Consider the following 17,598-nt stretch of genomic DNA (forward strand, 5'->3'; position numbering starts at 1 on the left):
CACCCCAAATGCCCTCAGTAACAGGCTGGACCCATGGGGCCGGCGCCGTGGCTCACTTGGTTAATCCTCCACCTGCGGCGCCAGCATCCCATGTGGGCACAGGGTTCTAGTCCTGGTTGCTCCTCTTCCAGGCCAGCTCTCTGCTGTGGCCCGGGAAGGCAGTGGAGCCCAAGTGCTTGCGCCCTGTACCCACATGGGAGACCAGGAGAAGCACCTGGCTCCTGGCTTTGGATCAGCGAGATGCGCCGGCCGCAGCGGCCATTGGAGGGTGAATCAACGGCAAAAAGGAAGACCTTTCTCTCTGTCTCTCTCTCACTATCCACTCTGCCTGTCAAGAAAAAAAAAAAAAAAGAAATAGTTGTTGTACAGCGTTGCTTAGGAAATAACGACAAGAAAACCACTCTGTATTGAGGACAGAGGCAATTTGGTTTTTAAATATTTTCCTCCTGTGATTGGAATGTATGTGCAGCTCTGCATAGAGTATTGGAGTATCTATAATTGACTACAAGAGGACTGTGAAAAGCCCAGGGACAATGCACATTTGTCTTTAAAATTTTTTCTATTTTATTTGAAAGGCAGAGAGCAGACGGACAGGCAGATGGAGAGCCTCTGTCCTCCGGTTCTCTCTCCAAATGCCCACAACAGCCAGGACTGGGCCAGGCTGAAGCTGGGAGCCGCGAGCTCAGTCCAGGCCTCCCACATGGATGGCAGGGACCTGACTACTTGAGCCATCACCTGCTGCTCCTAGGGTGTGCGTTAGCAGGAAGCTGGAAACCAGAAGCAGAGCTGGGGATCAAACCCAGCGCGGCCCAGCAGTATGGTACCAGGGGGTCTTAACTGCTGGGCCAAATGCCCGCCCCTGTGCTACCTTTTCATTCCACTTTCCGAGAATGCTTTGAAGTCCCCTCATGGGCAGAAAGTACCTGGAACCGTGTGTGCCGCGTGACCCAGGAGGCGGGTACAGGCGTGCGGGGACGTGGGGGCCACTCGGCGCACCGAGGCCTGGGGGAATGACAGCCTTTCTGTTCTTGTCCCGCAGTGAACCCTTGGGAAGCCGCTGGCGATTCGGGTCAGGAGTCCACAGGAGCAGCAGGCGCCACCCACAGCCTCTTCTGAGACCTGCCAGCTCCTCCCACCCAGCTCCCCACGCCCGGCTTTGTATGGTTTCAGGAAAGGGCCCAGCTTCTGAGAGGTGCAAGCCGTGGGCTGGCTGCGAGGCTGGGCGCCGCGTGCTGACAGTGGAGGAAAACACACACCCGAGGGCAGCGCACACCTGCACACCGGTCCCCAGCTCGGTCTTGGTACTCGGGACCCCTGCACCTTGTTCACGTCCCCGTAAGAAAGGACCCAAAGCACCGATTCAAGGGTGGAGAGATCAATAATAATAATAATATGAATATGAATAATAATAATGGCCACATGGATCGAGCACTCACTGTGTGCCACCTGCTTCCAGAACATTCTGTCGGGACCCCCTCCAGGGCTGAGACTCCAGTCCACTAAGAACACGTGTCCAAACCCACCAGCTGAGAACTGTGTGTCCTGAGGGGTTTGCACAAAGCATTAAGAAGGCCAGTGCCCTCCTAGAGCAAGGCTGGGGCTCAACCTTAGGGAACTGCAGGGTCCGAGCAGCTCAGTGAGGGTACAAAGGGCCTGGCCCTGTCTGGCTCCCCTGGTGCAGCTGCTTTAGCGAAAGCCCAGAGGGCCCGGCCCCTCAGAAGAGGAAGGGTCTGCCTGGTTCTCCAGTGCCTCAGGTGGCAGCTCCAACTCTCCAGCAGAGAGATCTGGCCACAGCCCGAGGGCCAGCCATACCAAGGCCTGTTCCGGGTATCCGTGCCAGGTTGCCATGTTCCCCTCGAAGTGGGCAGCCACCACCAGGCCACAGGCTGAGCCAAGCCCCTGCCACTCACTCTCTGTCCCAGCGCCAGGCAGCTGCTGCTCCTGAGAGCCCAGCTCTGCAGCCTGGTTGCCTGGTAGGGTGGGCAGCTCGGTTCCAGGCTCCCGAAATAGAACAACCTCTTCTTGCTGAGCTCCGCGGCTTCCAGCCCTGCTTCCTTGGTTACTAGAAGAATAGGTTGGTGACAGCTCTTCTTGTACTGCTTTTTGACATAACAGAGTTAAGGTAGGAAACCCAACCCAGTGTGTTGTGTGTGAGTGTGTGTGTGTGTGTGCGTGCAGAGGAGGGTCCATACCCCATGTGCTCAGGAGTCTCCATCTGTGTGACCAATAAACCATGCCTTTCTCACTCTGATGCTCTCTGTGTGGCATCTCCCCCAACCCCAGACATTCAGAGCCCCAGACATGTGTGTGGGCTGATGGAGCAACTGCGGGGGGGGGGGGGCGAGAGATGGCTATTGAGGGTTTGTAGGGGTGACGGGAAAGCAGATAGGACCCCACAGAGCCAGTTTGAAGCTAGCATGGACAACTGGGTGGACATCGGTCCCCACACATATGCCTCTTCCAGCCTCCAGGAGGGGCACCCACACACACACACACACCTGCTGTCTTAGAGCCCATAAGTTCCTCCCAGCTCTTATCCTTCACCACTCAAGCTCCAGGGACAAGGAGCATGCATGAAATGATCCCCAGGTCATGAGCAGGAAGCAGCCTTGGAGACCCACCTGCAGGGTGTGGTGGCCAGCACTGCCCCTCAGGCCACTCAGCCTCTGTCCTGCTCACAGACCCCAGGCCTGGGCTCCGGACAGAGCCCGAGGGAGTGGCATCCTTGCCTGCCATGGCGGAAAGCAGTCACTGCTGCCCCGGTGACAGGTGGACACTGACGGGACGGGGCTGAGGCCACTGGAACCTCCCTGCAGGCTGGCTTTCTGGTCCCCAAGTGAACCTGACCCACACCCCCGCCAGCCTCAGCTCTCTGGCCCAGTAGGCCGTGGGCCAGGGTGGAGAGACAGCTGGAGACACCCAGACATGGCCAGGCCCTCCCCACCACTGCTGGGGGTCCCAGGAGCAGCTCAGAGGGGAGCACGGCACGGGGCAGGCCTGACCCCCTGTCTGCCGCCTTTGTGCTGGGTCCAGTCCTGCGCACGCGCCTGGCCCTCCTCCGCCATCCCCACAGTCAGGTGCGGGCTGCCGTGCAGACCTGGCGCTGACGGCACGTGTGTCCAGAACTGCGCGGTTTCAGGACGTGCTGCCCTGTCCTTTCCACCTCTCAGCCAGAGCTCCCTCCTTGGGCTCCTGGCTGCCACCATCTCTTGGGGCCGCCTTCAGTCACCTGTCCCGTCTCTCCTCTCCTGACGACCCTCGGGAGCTCCGTAACCGAGAAGGCAGCCGATCGAGATTCCCCGGCAAGGGCACCCCCAGTCCCAAGGTGAAGTCTCCTGCGCCCCGGGGGTTGCAGACGCTGGGGTGGTCGCTCTCATGCTGCTAAGAAGCAAATCTCTCCTCCTTTGCATGGTTATAGGAAAGCTGGCTGGAAACGCAACACAAAGGTGTTGTCACCACAACGGACAGGCCCTGGCACCGGCACCAGCACCTCCCCCCACTCCATGTCTCCTGCAAAGTCGGGGTGGGCCCTGCCATCTCCTGCCAGCCTGTCAGTTCTCTTTCCATGCCATTTTTTTTCCACCTCGCAGGAGGGAAATTAGTGAGTCATTCAGAAAAGCTCTCCCACAGCTACCTTCCCTAACCCAGCCTCCTTAAAATAGCTCCTTTCCCAGCAAACTGATCTCCATGGAGACCCAGCCACGGGAAGGCCCAGAGCTTTGTGCAAGGCAGCTCAGCTCCCAGCCTCCACCATGGCAGAGCCCCTTTATGATGCAAATGCCTGCTCACCCCCACAGACACCCCCAGAGCCCCACTTTGGGAAACCTGCCCCCAGGACGCAGCACGGGCAGGTGGGGCCCAGCTATGGGTGCTCTACTTTCTGGTCGTGTTCTGTTGAAAGGCTGGGCTGCACAGGTCGCCTCTTCCCAGGTCCCGGCAGACCTGGGCCACTGGGCTGTCCAGGGAGTAATCTGAGACCAGGTGGACACAGCTCACATCTCCTTCATTCGCTCAAGTCCATGTTGATCGCAGGTGCTGGGCCTTGGGCATCACCACTTCCATTAAGGACAGTCAGGAGGTCAGACAGAATGGGTTGTTTTACTTATTTGAAAGGGAAAGACAGAGGTCTTCCATCCACTGGTTCACTCTCCAAATGACTGCAACAGCCAGGGGCCAGGATCCAGGAACTCTTCATCCAGATCTCCAACATGGGTGGCAGGGCCCAGCACTTGGGGCCATCCTCTGCTGCTTTCCCAGGTGCATTAGCAGGAAGCTGGATTAGAAGTGGAGCAGCTGGGACTCGAACTGGCACCCACATGGGATACTGGCTTTGCAGGCAGCAGCTTAACCCTTTGTGCCTCAGCGCCACCCCTGACAGAATGGGTTTGAATATCTTGTCTTTTATTTCCTAAAAAGGAGGGCTGGCCTAGGCTGCTAGCTCTCTGAGTCTCAGACTTGTCATCTATAAAATGGTGGGCAAGTGTTGCGAGCATTCGATGAGCACTTCTCTGGGAAGGGCCTGGCGTGTGGTGGGGGCTCCTGGACATCACTCTCTCCCAGCTCCCTGGGGGACAAGGCTGTGTGACACGGATACCATCCCAAAGGGAGCAGTGGGGGTCGCTCCAGGCAGTGACAAGCAGTGGGGGAGATTTATGAGCTGGGCTCTCCAGGACTGGTAGAATGTTCTAGAAGGAGGTAAGGCAAGAGCATGGATCAAAAAACAAGAAATTCAGGGGGCAAGCTGAGGCTGAGAAAAACCTAGGAGACAAGGGTCTTGTCGCAGGCAAGGAGACTAGCCAAGGCCCAGAAAGGGCCAGCTGAAGCCAGGGAAGACTAGTTGAAACCAGAAAGACTAGTTGAGAATGGGCTAGCTGAAGCCAGAGGTGCTGGTTGGATTGCCCTGGCTATACAGACCACAGCAGCTTGAATTACCTGAGCCAATGGGAGCAGAGCCCAGGGAAACAAAGTCTAGAGCAGGGCTGGCCACATCCCACAGGGCAGTGCAGGGCAGGACCATGGCCGCAGGGGACATGTTGGCAGATCCAGCTCCTGCTCCTTCCTCCTCCCCTCTCCAAGTCGATGACACAGTCCTGCTTCATTCTACAGGGAACTGGTGGGGGCGGAGGGGCAGGCAGTGACCGCTTGTCTAGGGAGATCAAGAGTGGGGCGAGGGAAACGAGGCATGAAGGGTGCAAAAGGGAACAGGCCTCGTTCTCAAGTGCCTGCCCTCAGCTTGCACCACCTCAAATTTAAACATCCCCCGACTCTGTGCCTGCCTGGCTCCCCTCTACCCCAGCCCTGAGAGCAGGTGCAGAAGTGAGAACCGGATCCCAGGAGGAGCTGAATTCACTTGAGGAAAGCAGGCCCCGATACCTCTGTAGCCCTGGCAGTTATATTGGGGGACTCAGAACCCTGGCTGGGCTGGGAGAGACCCCCAGTTGAATTTAGTCCAGTTCTTGTCTTACTGGCACATAAGAACACAGCCAGGGGGGCCGGCGCTGTGGTGCCGCGGGCTAAAGCCCTGGCCTGCAGTGCCGGCATCCCATATGGACGCCAGGACTAGAACCGACTGCTCCTCTTCCGATCCAGCTCTCTGCTGTGGCCTGGGAAAGCAGTAGAAGATGGCCCAAGTGCTTGGGCCCCTGCACCCACGTGGGAGACCCAGAAGAAGCTCCTGGCTCCTGGCTTCAGATTGGCACAGCTCTGGCTATTGTGGCCATCTGGGGAGTGAACCAGTGGATGGAAGACCTCTCTCTCTCTCTCTCTCTCTCTCTCTCTCTCTCTCTCTCTATCCCTCTCTCTGTAACTCTGTCTTTCAAATAAATAAAAAACAAATCTTTAAAAAAAAGAAAGAATGCAGCCAGGAAGCATAAAGAGAGGTGGACAGAGGAGCGGGATTTATTGGACTGCAGAAAGCACACACCCAGATGTGAATACAGGCGACCTCAAGAGAGAGAACTGCCCCCACCCAGGCTGGGGTCAAACTTCAACAGGGGAGCGGTGGTGCTCAGGGCAGAGCCTGATGGGCGATCCAAAGAAGACAGGATTTGGGGTGGGGCTGCGGTGCACCTGGTGGTCCCCAAGAAGGCATCTTGGTACCTGGCGCTGGATGCAAGGTGAGGCTTAGCTGCATGATGAGGAGGGAGTGTGTTGAGTCTTCAGCCACACTGAACTGGCATGCCAGGTGATGGGATCTGGGCAGTTGCACATGGCTTAGGAATCGGCAGCCCTTAGCTCCTATCGCTGACTCCCTGCCTCGCCCACATCAGAAGAAGGAAGCAGGAGGAGCAGGTGGGAGAGGCTGTCCTCTGTTCGGAAGCAGGACCCTGCTTTGGCGCATGGGATAGAAACTGAATTTTCATGCCTTACTTAGAGCATATCCACAGATAAGGCTTCTCTTGCTTCAGTTATTTTTCATTTTTTAACGAGGTTTTATTAAGACGTTTATTTATTTGAAAGGCAGAGTGCCAGAGAGAGGAGGAGGAACAGATCTCCCACGTGCTGGCTCACTGCCCAGTTGGCCACAACAGTCAGGGCTGGGCCAGACCAAAGCCAGGAGCCAGGAACTCCGTCCTGGTCTCCCACATGGGTGGCAGGAACTCAAACCCTTAATCCATCACCTGCTGCTTCCCAGATGCATTAACAGGGAGCTGGATGGGAAGCAGCGCAGCTGGGACTCGAACCAGCACTCTGATAAGGCCACAGGCTTCCACAGCAGTGCTTAACCCACTGAGCCACAAAACCTGGCCCCAGTTATTTTTAAAAAGCACTTTGTGGCCGGCGCCATGGCTCAACAGGCTAATCCTCCGCCTGCGGCGCCGGCACACCGGGTTCTAGTCCCGGTCGGGGTGCCGGATTCTGTCCCGGTTGCCCCTCTTCCAGGCCAGCTCTCTGCTATGGCCTGGGAAGGCAGTGGAGGATGGCCCAAGTCCTTGGGCCCTGCATCCCATGGGAGACCAGGAGAAGCACCTGGCTCCTGGCTTCAGATCAGTGCGGTGCACTGGCCACAGCGCGCCGGCTGTGGCGGCCATTGGAGGGTGAACCAACGGCAAAGGAAGACCTTTCTCTCTGTCTCTCTCTCTCTCACTGTCCACTCTGCCTGTAAAAAAAAAAAAAAAAAAAAAAGCACTTTGTTTAGGACATGGCTACCGTCACAGACTCCGGAGCCAGACTAGCCTAAATGTGCTCAAAACACGCTGGGTGCCCTGACATGCGATGAGGACCCTGGAGGAGTAGGTCTGGAGCCCCAGCCTTGAGAAAAGGCAAACACAGGCTAATAGCGCCATCGCCACATTGGAGGAGGTGTGTGCACAGAAGAACGGAGCGAGGCATCTCCCTCTGGGGCTGGCTGGGGAAGATCCTGGGATCCAGTGTGGGTCAGGGTGATCATTAGTGTGGTGGGGAGGACCTTGGGCTCGGGGTCAGACTGCTTGGATCCCAGAGCCCAGCCCTTCCACGGACTAGACGTGTGACCTCGGTGCCTCAGTTTCTCCTTCTGTAAAAAGAAGATAATGACATTGTGCAGTGGAAATTGCAGGTTGTTATTTTAACTAGATCTCAAGGGAGCAGAGGAAAAATTAGAATGTGAGCGCTTGTGCCGAACTTCCAAGTCACCAAACTGAAACTAAGTTATCTGATCTTCAAAAAAATCAAGATTAGGGACCTACCAACTGAGTTTCCTAAGCAGGCGTGGTAGCGAAGCACTCCTGTCTCACTCGTCAACTCACAGACGGTGACCTGAAGGACCCGGATGCTCATCCATCAGTGATGTTTTCTATGTCTCTGCCTCTGGCCCCACCTAACAAGGAAAGGAGCACAAAATGGCCAATCTGCTCTTTGCTCTTGGTCCCTGCTTTCTTTGGCCTGTCTCTGTCAAAGCCACCACCCTCTTCCGCTCCTCCCATCAGATCATGAGGTTGGTTTTATCGATGCAGTGTTCTGCGTTCTGGGACTGCCAAGGACAGATAGTTGCAATCTTTATAAACAGTCGTAATTTGGGGCCAACCTTGTGGAGCAGTGGGTCAAGCCGCCGCTTGCAAAACCAGCATCCGGTATGAGCACCAGTTCAAGTCCCTGATGCACCTGGGAAAGTGATAGAGGATAGCCCAGGTATTTGGACCCCTGCCACCCACGTGGGAGACCCAGATGGAGGCCCAGCCCTGGACGTTGTGGCCATTTGGGGAATGAACCAGGCAACGGAAGATCTCTCTCCCTCTGCCTCTCCCTCTCTCTCTGTAACTCTTTCAAGTAAATAAATAAATCTTCAAACATTAAATGAAATGGTGGCAATTTTGTTTTCTGAGATGAACCTTGTGAGGGCCCTGTGAGAACTTAAAGACCCCCCCCAGTGGGGGTGACCCCGGCCGCAGGACACCCCTCGGTCAAGGTGGGCTCTTATTGGCATGATGCTCTCACAGGGACAGCTCACTCCTCCCGGTCTCCCTGCAGCCTCGGCGGCTACAAAGACCACCCAGCTTACACTGCTTACCAGCCCTCTGCTGCCTCCTTTATCCTTGGAGTCAGGCCAGCACCTGGCTCTGATGTGGGTGAGGCCAGGAATCAGGGAGGCATAAGGAGCTAAGGGCTGCCAACACCCAAGCCACCCAAATCCACCCAAATCCCATCACCTTCCATGCTGATCCAACAGGACGGAAGACTCAGGCACCCACCCCTCATCACACAGCCAAGCCTCACCTCACATCAGGGGCCTGGTGCCGAGACACCTTCCTGGAGCCCCACCCCAAATCCTGTCTTCTTTGGATCTCCCATCAGGCCCTGCTCTGAGCACCACCCCTACCCTGTAGGAGGATGGCCCCAGCCTGGGTGGGGGCAACTCTCTCTCTCGAGGTTGTGTGCACTCACCTTTGAGTGTGTGCTGTCTTTCCACCTTCCAATAAATCCTGCTCTTCTGTTCCCCCCATCTACGTCTTCCAGCTCTATTCTTACGTGTGGGAAGACGAGAACCATGGGCTCAACAGAGCTGCAGGTCTCTCCAGCCGAACCAGGTCTCCCAATCCCCACAACATGATCTGGGGCTCCCCAACCCCACAGCAGCTCCAGACTGGGGGAGTGGCAGGGCCTTGGCCAGGTTGCTCCTGCAGGCCACATCATGACACCTGGGTCAGGAGAACAGGTGCTGGTCAGGAGAACAGGTGCTGGCCAGGAGTGGCAGGCCGCCTGACCACCCAGCGCAGCCTCAGCTCCAGCGCCCAGGGGGCCCGCAGGCTCCTTCAACAGCAGCTTCCTGTGCTCTCTCCCTGGGTCCTTGATACCATCTACACTCGGCTCGGGAATCCTGTAGAGCTGTGGACACCCCTGAGCAAAGCCGTAGCAGGCCTGCACCGGCAGGCTTCCACTTGCAGGCTAATTCCTGGGGGAATTACTAACCCATCAGTAACTGACAAAAACTAAAATGAGAAGCAGGATTTCCCCACCACGGCACTATTTGGGGTTTCCTAGGCACCGTCTGGCAGTATCCCTGGCCTTCGCCCATTCTGTCCCAGGAGCACCTGCCACATCGCCGTCGGCCCCCAGAACCAAACAACCCGGAAGTGAACAACTGCTCGTTGTTGAAGGAGCTGAGGATTCCAGTTCTGCCACCACACACACACATACACACACACACAGAACAAGGAGGAAGTGATACGGGCTGGCACCTGTGGCAGGGCATGCATGCCACCTCCCGTGGGTCATGGCTGAGGGCTGCCTTGGGAGCGGTGTTGGTTCCTCGGCAGTGTTGGTGTCTTCCAACAAGCCAGCTGTGAAGGCCAGCAGGCGCCCTCGGGCCAAAGGAGCCACACGTGCTATGGTGGGGCAGGGGCAGCAGCACGGGGACCCCGCCTGCTGAGCACACGGGGCCAGCGCCAGGCCCCGCACCTTGGGGCTGACGTCTCTAAGAGGGCACCTCACTGAGGGTTGAGTCTGTAACATGAGAAGGGTCCAGCGCCAAGACTAGGAAAGAACGTTCTAGATAAGAGGAGGCGCACAGGCCCTGAGGTGAGAAAGAGTGTGGCACGTTCAAGAAACAGAAAAGAACTGAAACGGAGGAGAGTGGGTAAGATGGCGTCCAAGCAGGAGGGCAGGTGGGAGCTGGGCGGGCAAGGGTGGGGCGCCACAAGAGCAGACCCTGGATTCACAAACTCCCCCGTGGAAGGATCAGCCTGCCGAGAGAACCAAGGAGGGGTCTCACAGTCCAGCAGGAGACAGGTGGGCCGGAGGGCTGTTGAACTGCCAGATGTGCCTGGGCAGGAGGAGAGGGGACTGGGGGGAGGGAGGCCGAGTGGAAACGGAGAGGCCCCGAGGCCCAGGGCCCTCACTGATTCAGCTCCATCTGCTCCAGCACTCAAACACAAGAGCCCAGTGAACATCCCTACCCCACCCCGAGAGCACTGTGGGCTCCATGAAAAGAGGGGCTCTGTAGAAGTTTCCAGGAGGAAATTGGCCAGGCCCCAGGGGCACAAGCAGTGACACTTCAAGGCCCTATTGGCAAAGGGTCGCCAGCCTTAGCAAACAAAAATACAAGATGCACAGTTAAATTTGCATTTCAGACCAATAGGTACAATTTTTCAGTAATCGAACATCTTCAAATATAGTGCAGCCTGAAACACGCTGCCGGCGTCGCGGCACAGCAGGTCGGCTGCCACTTGCAGAGTGAACCTTCCCTGTCAGAGTGCTGGTTTGAGTCCTCCTGTTGGCTGCTTCCAGTCGAGCCACCTGCTAACGTGCCTGGCAAAGCACCAGATGATGGCCCGAGTGCTTGGGCCCGTGCCACCCATGTGAGAGAGAGAGAGAGAGAGAGAGAGAGAGAGATCCAGGCTTCTGGCATCGGGCTGGCCCAGCCCTGGCTGCTGTGGCCATTTGGGAAGTGGACTACAGGATGGAAGACCTCTGTCTCTCTCTCCGTGCCACTCTGCCTTTCAAAGCAATACATGATTTTTAATTAATTTTTTTTCATCTGAAGCTGGAATTTGGATGTCCCACTCTCTCCCCGCTCCATATTTCGGAGAACGCAGGCAAAGTCTGTACAGCCAGGTGCTGGAGGACTGCTCCGAGGGCACAGCTGCACTGAGGCTTCCCCACGGCGGGCAGGGGCAGCGGCGGCCAGCTCAGCGGCCAGCTCTGTGGTGGCCTCCAAGGGAACGCGGCAAAGCTGAGAGAGTACTGACTTGGGGGTAGGGCGTTCAGACACAGATGGAGTATGTCACCACCCCTGTCACAGCTGAACCTAGCTTGCGCGTTGTCCAGCAGTGGTTAGCTGTTAGCTGTAGGTCTCTGGGCACATACTCTTCTCCCTCCCTCCCTCCCTCCCTTCCTCCCTCTCTCTCTCTGTTTTATTTATTTGAGAGGCAGAGTTACAGAGAGACAGAGAGGCCTTCCATCTGCTGGTTCGCTCCCCAAATGGCCACAACAGCTGGACCTGGGCTGATCCAAAGCCAGGAGCCAGGAGCTTCTTCCAGATCTCCCACGTGGGTGCAGGGGCCCAAGCACTTGGGCCATCTTCCACTGCTTTCCCAGGACACAGCAGAGAGCTGGATGGGAAGAGGAGCAGCTAGGACATGAATCAGCTCCCATATGGGCTGCCGACACCTCAGGTGGAGGTTTAACCTGCAATGCCACAGTGCTGGCCCCCAAATAGACATTTTAAAAAGTCAACTCAGGGCCAAGGATTTGGCCTGGTGGTTAAGAGCTCCACGTCTTAGCCAGCGCCACGGCTCACTAGGCTAATCCTCTGCCTGTGGCGCCGGCACCCCGGGTTCTAGTCCCGGTCAGGGCACCGGATTCTGTCCTGGTTGCTCCTCTTCCAGGCCAGCTCTCTGCTGTGGCCCGGGAGTGCAGTGGAGGATGGCCCAAGTCCTTGGGCCCTGAACCCGCATGGGAGACCAGGAGAAGCACCTGGCTCCTGGCTTTGGATCAGCGCGGTGCACCGCCCACAGCGCGTTGGCTGCAGCGGCCATTGTGGGGTGAACCAACGGCAAAAGGAAGACCTTTCTCTCTGTCTCTCTCTCTCTCACTGTCCACTCTGCCTGTCAAAAAAAAAAAAAAAAGAGAGAGAGAGAGAGAGAGAGAGCTCCACATCTCACTGCAGAATGCCTGGACCCAACCCCCAGCTCTGGCTCCTGACTCCAGCTTCCTGCTAGAGTAGACCCTGGGAGACAGTGGTGACAACTCCAGGAGTTGGGTTACTGTCACCCGCGTGGAGACCTGGACTGAGTTTCTGGCCCACTGATTTCAACACCAGCTCAGCTCCATCTCTCTCTCTCTCTCTCTCTCTCTCTCTGCCATAAAACTTTTAAAAGGTAAAATATGTCAACTCATAATTCTAGTCCTAGGGCGATATCCTTTAAGAACAAAGGTGAAATACCGACATTTTCAAATGGAAGAAAATTGAGGATTTCTTTTTATCAGATCTACTACCAAAAATACTAAAGAGATTTCTTTATGCTGCTGGGTTATGAGAGTGGGTGGGAACTCAGATCTTCAGGAAGCAATGAAAAGCATTGGAAATGGTGAATATAAAAGGCTTTATTCTCTCTATCTAAAATAGGATAGTGTAAAGCAATAATTGTAACACTTTCTTGTAAGGTTTAGGATGTATGTAGATACAATATTTATGGCAATTGCAGCACAAAGGTGGTAAATGGAGCCACGTGGTTACAAAGCGTTTCCAACTCTTGGAGTCATCACCACTGGCTCCCAGGGTTTGCTTTAGCCCCTGAGTTGACTTTTTAAAATGTCTATTTGGGGCCGTGGAGCAATAGGAACTCTAAATGCACTGTCATGCGTATTTTAATGTCCAGAGCAATCACTAAGGACGGGGTCCTGGGGGGCATCGTGCCTCTGGTCTCCAGTTCCCCAGCAGCCTTTCCTTTGTCTTCCTGGCCTCGGCCCTTTTCTGCCAGACCCTGTCCTGCTTTGCCGACCTCCCCCAAAGCACCCCTAAAAGGCCACCTGTAAGACTGACCCCACTGAGAACTTGGGTCAGTGGTCAGTGGCCATGCCACAGAACATGCAGCCAGCAACGTACGGGTGGCTGTTAGAAAGCTTTCTTCTAAAACGTCTTCAGTCCCCCGGCCACCAGAAATCTCCTCTGGTCACCTTCTGAGCTGCCGCCTTGTCCTTGCCCTCGCTGTCCCTAGAACTCGTCACAATCCTCTTTGTCCCCTTGAATGTTGTCATTCTCTGGCTGTCCATGCTTTGGGGATTGTCGCTTCACGGTGGCCATGGCCCTCGAGATGTTGTGCTGTAAAAAGACAGATTTTCTCTCTGAAAAATTCCACCACCGACTCTCACTTCCCCTAGGCAGACACCTTGTCAGGGGTCCTCCTCCTACACACAGACACACTGTTGTGTCTCCTGCTCCCTGCTCCGTGAATCAGAGCCGGAGCTGGGAGCCGAACTCACCTCGCTCACTTATCCAGGCTCTGATCCAAGCAAAAGCCTTAGAGGCATCAGAGCACACCTTCAAGGGCAGACATTGGGCAGAGAGGTTCAGACTTTGCCTGGAACACCCACATCCTGTATGGAAAGGCCGGGGTCTGAGTCCCGGCTCTGCTCCCCATTCTAGCTTCCTGCTGCTGTTATACCCTGGGAGGCAGCGGTGATCCTCAAGGATTTGGGCTCCTGCCACCCGAGTAGCCAGTCTCAGATATTTTGTAGAGCAATGAACACTGACTAATAAAAGTGCCCAAGAGATACACAGCAGACTCATAGAATGGCAGATGTCCTAAACAGCACTCTGGCCTCAGCATCAGCCCTTAAGGCATTCAGATCTGGCTGAAGAGCCCATGAGAGTATTTTAGGCATGGAAAGCTAAGACACTCTGGCAAAAAAAAAAAAAAAAAAAAAAAAGAGGACCTAAATGAAAGATCTCTGTGAGTGAGATCCCAATAGAAAGAATGGGCCATCAAAGAAGGAGGTACCTTTCTCTGAAGGGAGGAATGAACTTCCACTTTGACTATGACCTTGTCTAAATATGATTGGTGTCCGCAAACTCAAAAGGCTTCCATAGCCTTGGCAACTCATGATAAGAGACTAGGGAGATTACTGACGCCATAAACAAGAGTGTCAATTTGTTAAAACAACAAAGGGTCACTATACACTTACTCCTCATGTAGGGTCTCTGTCCTTAATGTGTTGTTCAATGTGAATTACTGCTATAACTAGTACTGAAACAGTATTTTACACTTTGTGTTTCTGTATGGGTGCAAACTGATGAAATCTTTACTTAGTATATACTAAATCGATCTTCTGTATATAAAGATAATTGAAAATGAATCTTGATGTGAATGGAATGGGAGAGGGAGCGGGAGTTGGGAGGGTTTTGGGTGAGAGGGAAGTTATGGGGGGGGGGGAGCCATTGTAATCCATAAGCTGTACTTTGGAAATTTATATTCATTAAATAAAAGTTTAAAAAAAAAATGCCCAAGAGGTGGGCATTTGGCAGGGAGTTGAACACCACTTAGGATGCTTACATTGCAGATTAGAGCGACTGGTTCACATCCCAGCTCCTCAGCTTTTGATCCAGTTTCATACTAATGTATATTTCGGGGGCAGCCGGTGATGGCCCAAGAACTTGAGTCCCTGCCACCCACCTGGGAGAGACCTAGATAGAGTTCCAGGCTCCCGGTTTGACCCAACTGAGCCCTGAGTGTTGCAAGCATTTGGAAAGTAAACCAGCAGAGGGAAGATCTCCCCCCTCCTCTCTCTCTCTCTGCCCTTGGAATAAAATAAGAAATAAATTTTTGGTTAGAAGATTATTTATTTGAAAAGCAGAGCAACAGAGAAAGAAAGAGAATATTCCATCTTTCCATCTGCTGGTTCACTCCCCCAAATGCCTGCTGGTGTTGTGGCCGGCAGTCTAAGCTGATACTTGGGGTACCCACATCCCATATGTTTAAGTCCCAGATCCTCCACTTCCTATCCAGCTTCCTGCTAATACATCCTAGAAAAGCAGCAAATGATGGCTCAAGTGACTGGGCCCCTGCCACACACATGGGAGAGCTGGATGGCGCTCCTGGCTCCTGGCTTCAGCATGGCTTAGCCTCAGCTGTTGCAGGCATTTGGGGAGTAAACCAGCAGATGGGAAATATCTGTCTCCTCTCGCTCTCTCTCCTCCCCACGTCCTTCCTACCCCAGGTGTGTGTGTATGTGTGTGTGTGTCTGTATGTGTGTTGTGTGTTACTCTGCCTTTAAGGTAAAATAATTTTAAAAACATTAGGAAAAATAAAAGCTGCATGTCCAAACAATTAAGTAAAACATTCAGTGACGGCAATTGGCACGACCGTGGGCCTCAATTACATGAGTGAACAAAGTGGAATTCCTGGCATGACTTTCCCCAAAGTAATTTATATTTGGCTTGGAAAGCAGAATGGTTTTTATAACAGATTTTTCTAATTATGTTTTGCTTGTGTTAATACGAGGATTTGATTCTCCAAGTAAATACCATGTGATCACAGAGCAAGTCGGCCTAAAAGTACCCTGGCTGCCAGGTGGAAGCCAGGCTGGGACCTCACAATTTGCTACAGACAATGCACAAGTCTAAGGAAGTTTCTGCATCTGTTTTGTGTGGGCTTCTCGTTCCAATTCATTTGTGAAACATTAGGGGTAACTACTCCATGGCATGCTTCTTCTAGATTTCTAAAGGATGGTACTGGGGGTGGGCATTTAGCCTAGTGGTTAAGACACAGCGTAAAACATCCACTTCTCCTATCTGAGCACCTGGGTTCGATGCTTGGCTCCAGTTACTGATGCTAGCATCCTACCAGTGCACGCCCTTGGGAGGCAGTGGTGATCACTCAAGTAATTGAGTCACTGGCCCCCACGTGGGGGACCTGGACAGTGTTCCTGGCTCCCAGACTCAGCCTACCAGTTGTGGGCATTTGGGAAGGACCCAGTGGATGGTAACGCCCTCTCTTTGTCTCTCTGCCTCTCAAATCGATAAATTTAAAAAATTGAAAACATTTAAAACGTAATGATACATGGGGCGGGCACTTGTGGGGCAGCACATAAGCTGCTGCTTGGGATGCCTGCATCCCATGTCAGAGCACCTAGGTTCAAGTCCCAGCTCCACTTTGACCAGCTTCCTACTGAAAAGAACCCTGAGAGGTAGCAGGTGATCGTCTAAGTACCTGGGTCCCTGCCACCCACAAGAGAGTTCTGGATTGAGTTCCAGACTCCTGGCTGTGGCCTGACCCTAACTTGGCTCTTGTGGGTATTTGGGGAGTGAACCAGTAGATGGAAGATAGTCTCTCTCTCTCTCTCTCTCTCCTTCCCTCCCTCCCTCCCTCCCTCCCCCCACCCTATTGTTTTCAAATAAGTAAAATTTTTAAAAATTATAGTGATAAACATCATCATGCCTAAAAATCACTTGGACAACTTAATAAAATGCAGGTTCCTGGGCCCAGCCAAGAGCTTGGTTCTCTTGGTCTTAGGCAGTGCCTGCGAATCTGAATTTCACCAAATATCCCAGATTTCTCTAGTGGTGGTGGTCAGGATGTCACATTTGGAGAAACACTGTTCAAAACATTGGGCACAGATAGAGTTTGTACTCGAAGTGACGTAACATAAAGGGAAAACCATTAAGAGCAGGAGCTGGGTTCAAATACCAAGTGCAACTGAGCGTCGTTCGTGAGATGGGGAATAAATACAAGGGCATATCCAAAGGCTTATGTTAAAAGTGGAATTGGAACCTAGGTTTGTTTCGGCCTGCAAATTTTGAAACCTGTGCATGGGTTTTGCTGCACATGCACTTTCCGTGAGCTTTCTGCAGACCCTGGGTATACTTCATGATCTTTGGGAAGACTGGGGATGATAAAAAAGATAAAATCGGGGTTCACGAACGGTGGCTGCTGACTGAGCCATTCTCAAGGTGCCGGGGCTCTGAGCAGCCTCGCTCTGCACACCCATGAGGAGGTCGCCCCCTCGACCAACCTGGCCCCACGTCAGCCCCGGCACTTCCCTCGTGGTTGTCGGGGGCCAGCCCAAGGGAGCTTATGTCATAGGTTCCCTATTTTTTGAGGCTTCCTCTTCCCTTGTTTCCACTCATGACATTGTTATTCATCCTGCAGCATACGGACACCGGGCTCTCTCTCGCCATTGGCATCATGCCACTCAACGATGTGGTGTTAACAAAAACTATTAAAACTGGCCGTCTTAAATTTCTGGTTCTGGTTTGCAGTGTTGCGTAATGAAAGGGCAGATCTTTTCCAGCGCCCCAGTGGAGCAGAAACACTTAGGAAGGCCGCTAAATATAGCCTCGCAGATGACACAGAGGCTCTTTCATGTCACTCTGTGATTTCTTTTTCACAGCATGTTCTATGTGCTGGAATAAAAATTTGTTAATGAAGCCGGAATGCTAAATTTCAGAAAACCTTTGCTCTTGGTGCACTGCAGAATACATTTTGTTGCCATTGAATGTGCTGTGCGTGTTGGCATCAGTGCCCAAACTGCGAAACCTCCTAAGGCAACAGTCTTGGTTACATCCTGATGCTACCGGCCACCAAATGCCATTCCTAAGCTTTTATCTACTCTGCTTTCAGGGAATAAATATAAAAAGATTTCCAATTGTTCCTCTCCAATCAGCCTCACTGGACATAAGGA

General features: G+C 53.7%; 1 protein-coding gene across 1 annotated transcript in view; it reads left to right on the forward strand.

Annotated features, from left to right (window-relative positions):
- Positions 1-2,223, forward strand: part of INPP5D (inositol polyphosphate-5-phosphatase D) — a 140,073-nt gene extending 137,850 nt beyond the window's left edge. Inside the window, exon 27 of the mRNA XM_062202517.1 lies at positions 1,040-2,223. Coding sequence (XP_062058501.1) covers positions 1,040-1,042 — 3 coding nt within the window. The 3' untranslated portion in view covers positions 1,043-2,223. The remainder of the gene's footprint in view (positions 1-1,039) is intronic.
- Positions 2,224-17,598: the final 15,375 nt, after the last annotated feature.

Source organism: Lepus europaeus, chromosome 1 (genome assembly GCF_033115175.1).
Source record: "Lepus europaeus isolate LE1 chromosome 1, mLepTim1.pri, whole genome shotgun sequence".
Classification (NCBI taxonomy): domain Eukaryota; kingdom Metazoa; phylum Chordata; class Mammalia; order Lagomorpha; family Leporidae; genus Lepus; species Lepus europaeus.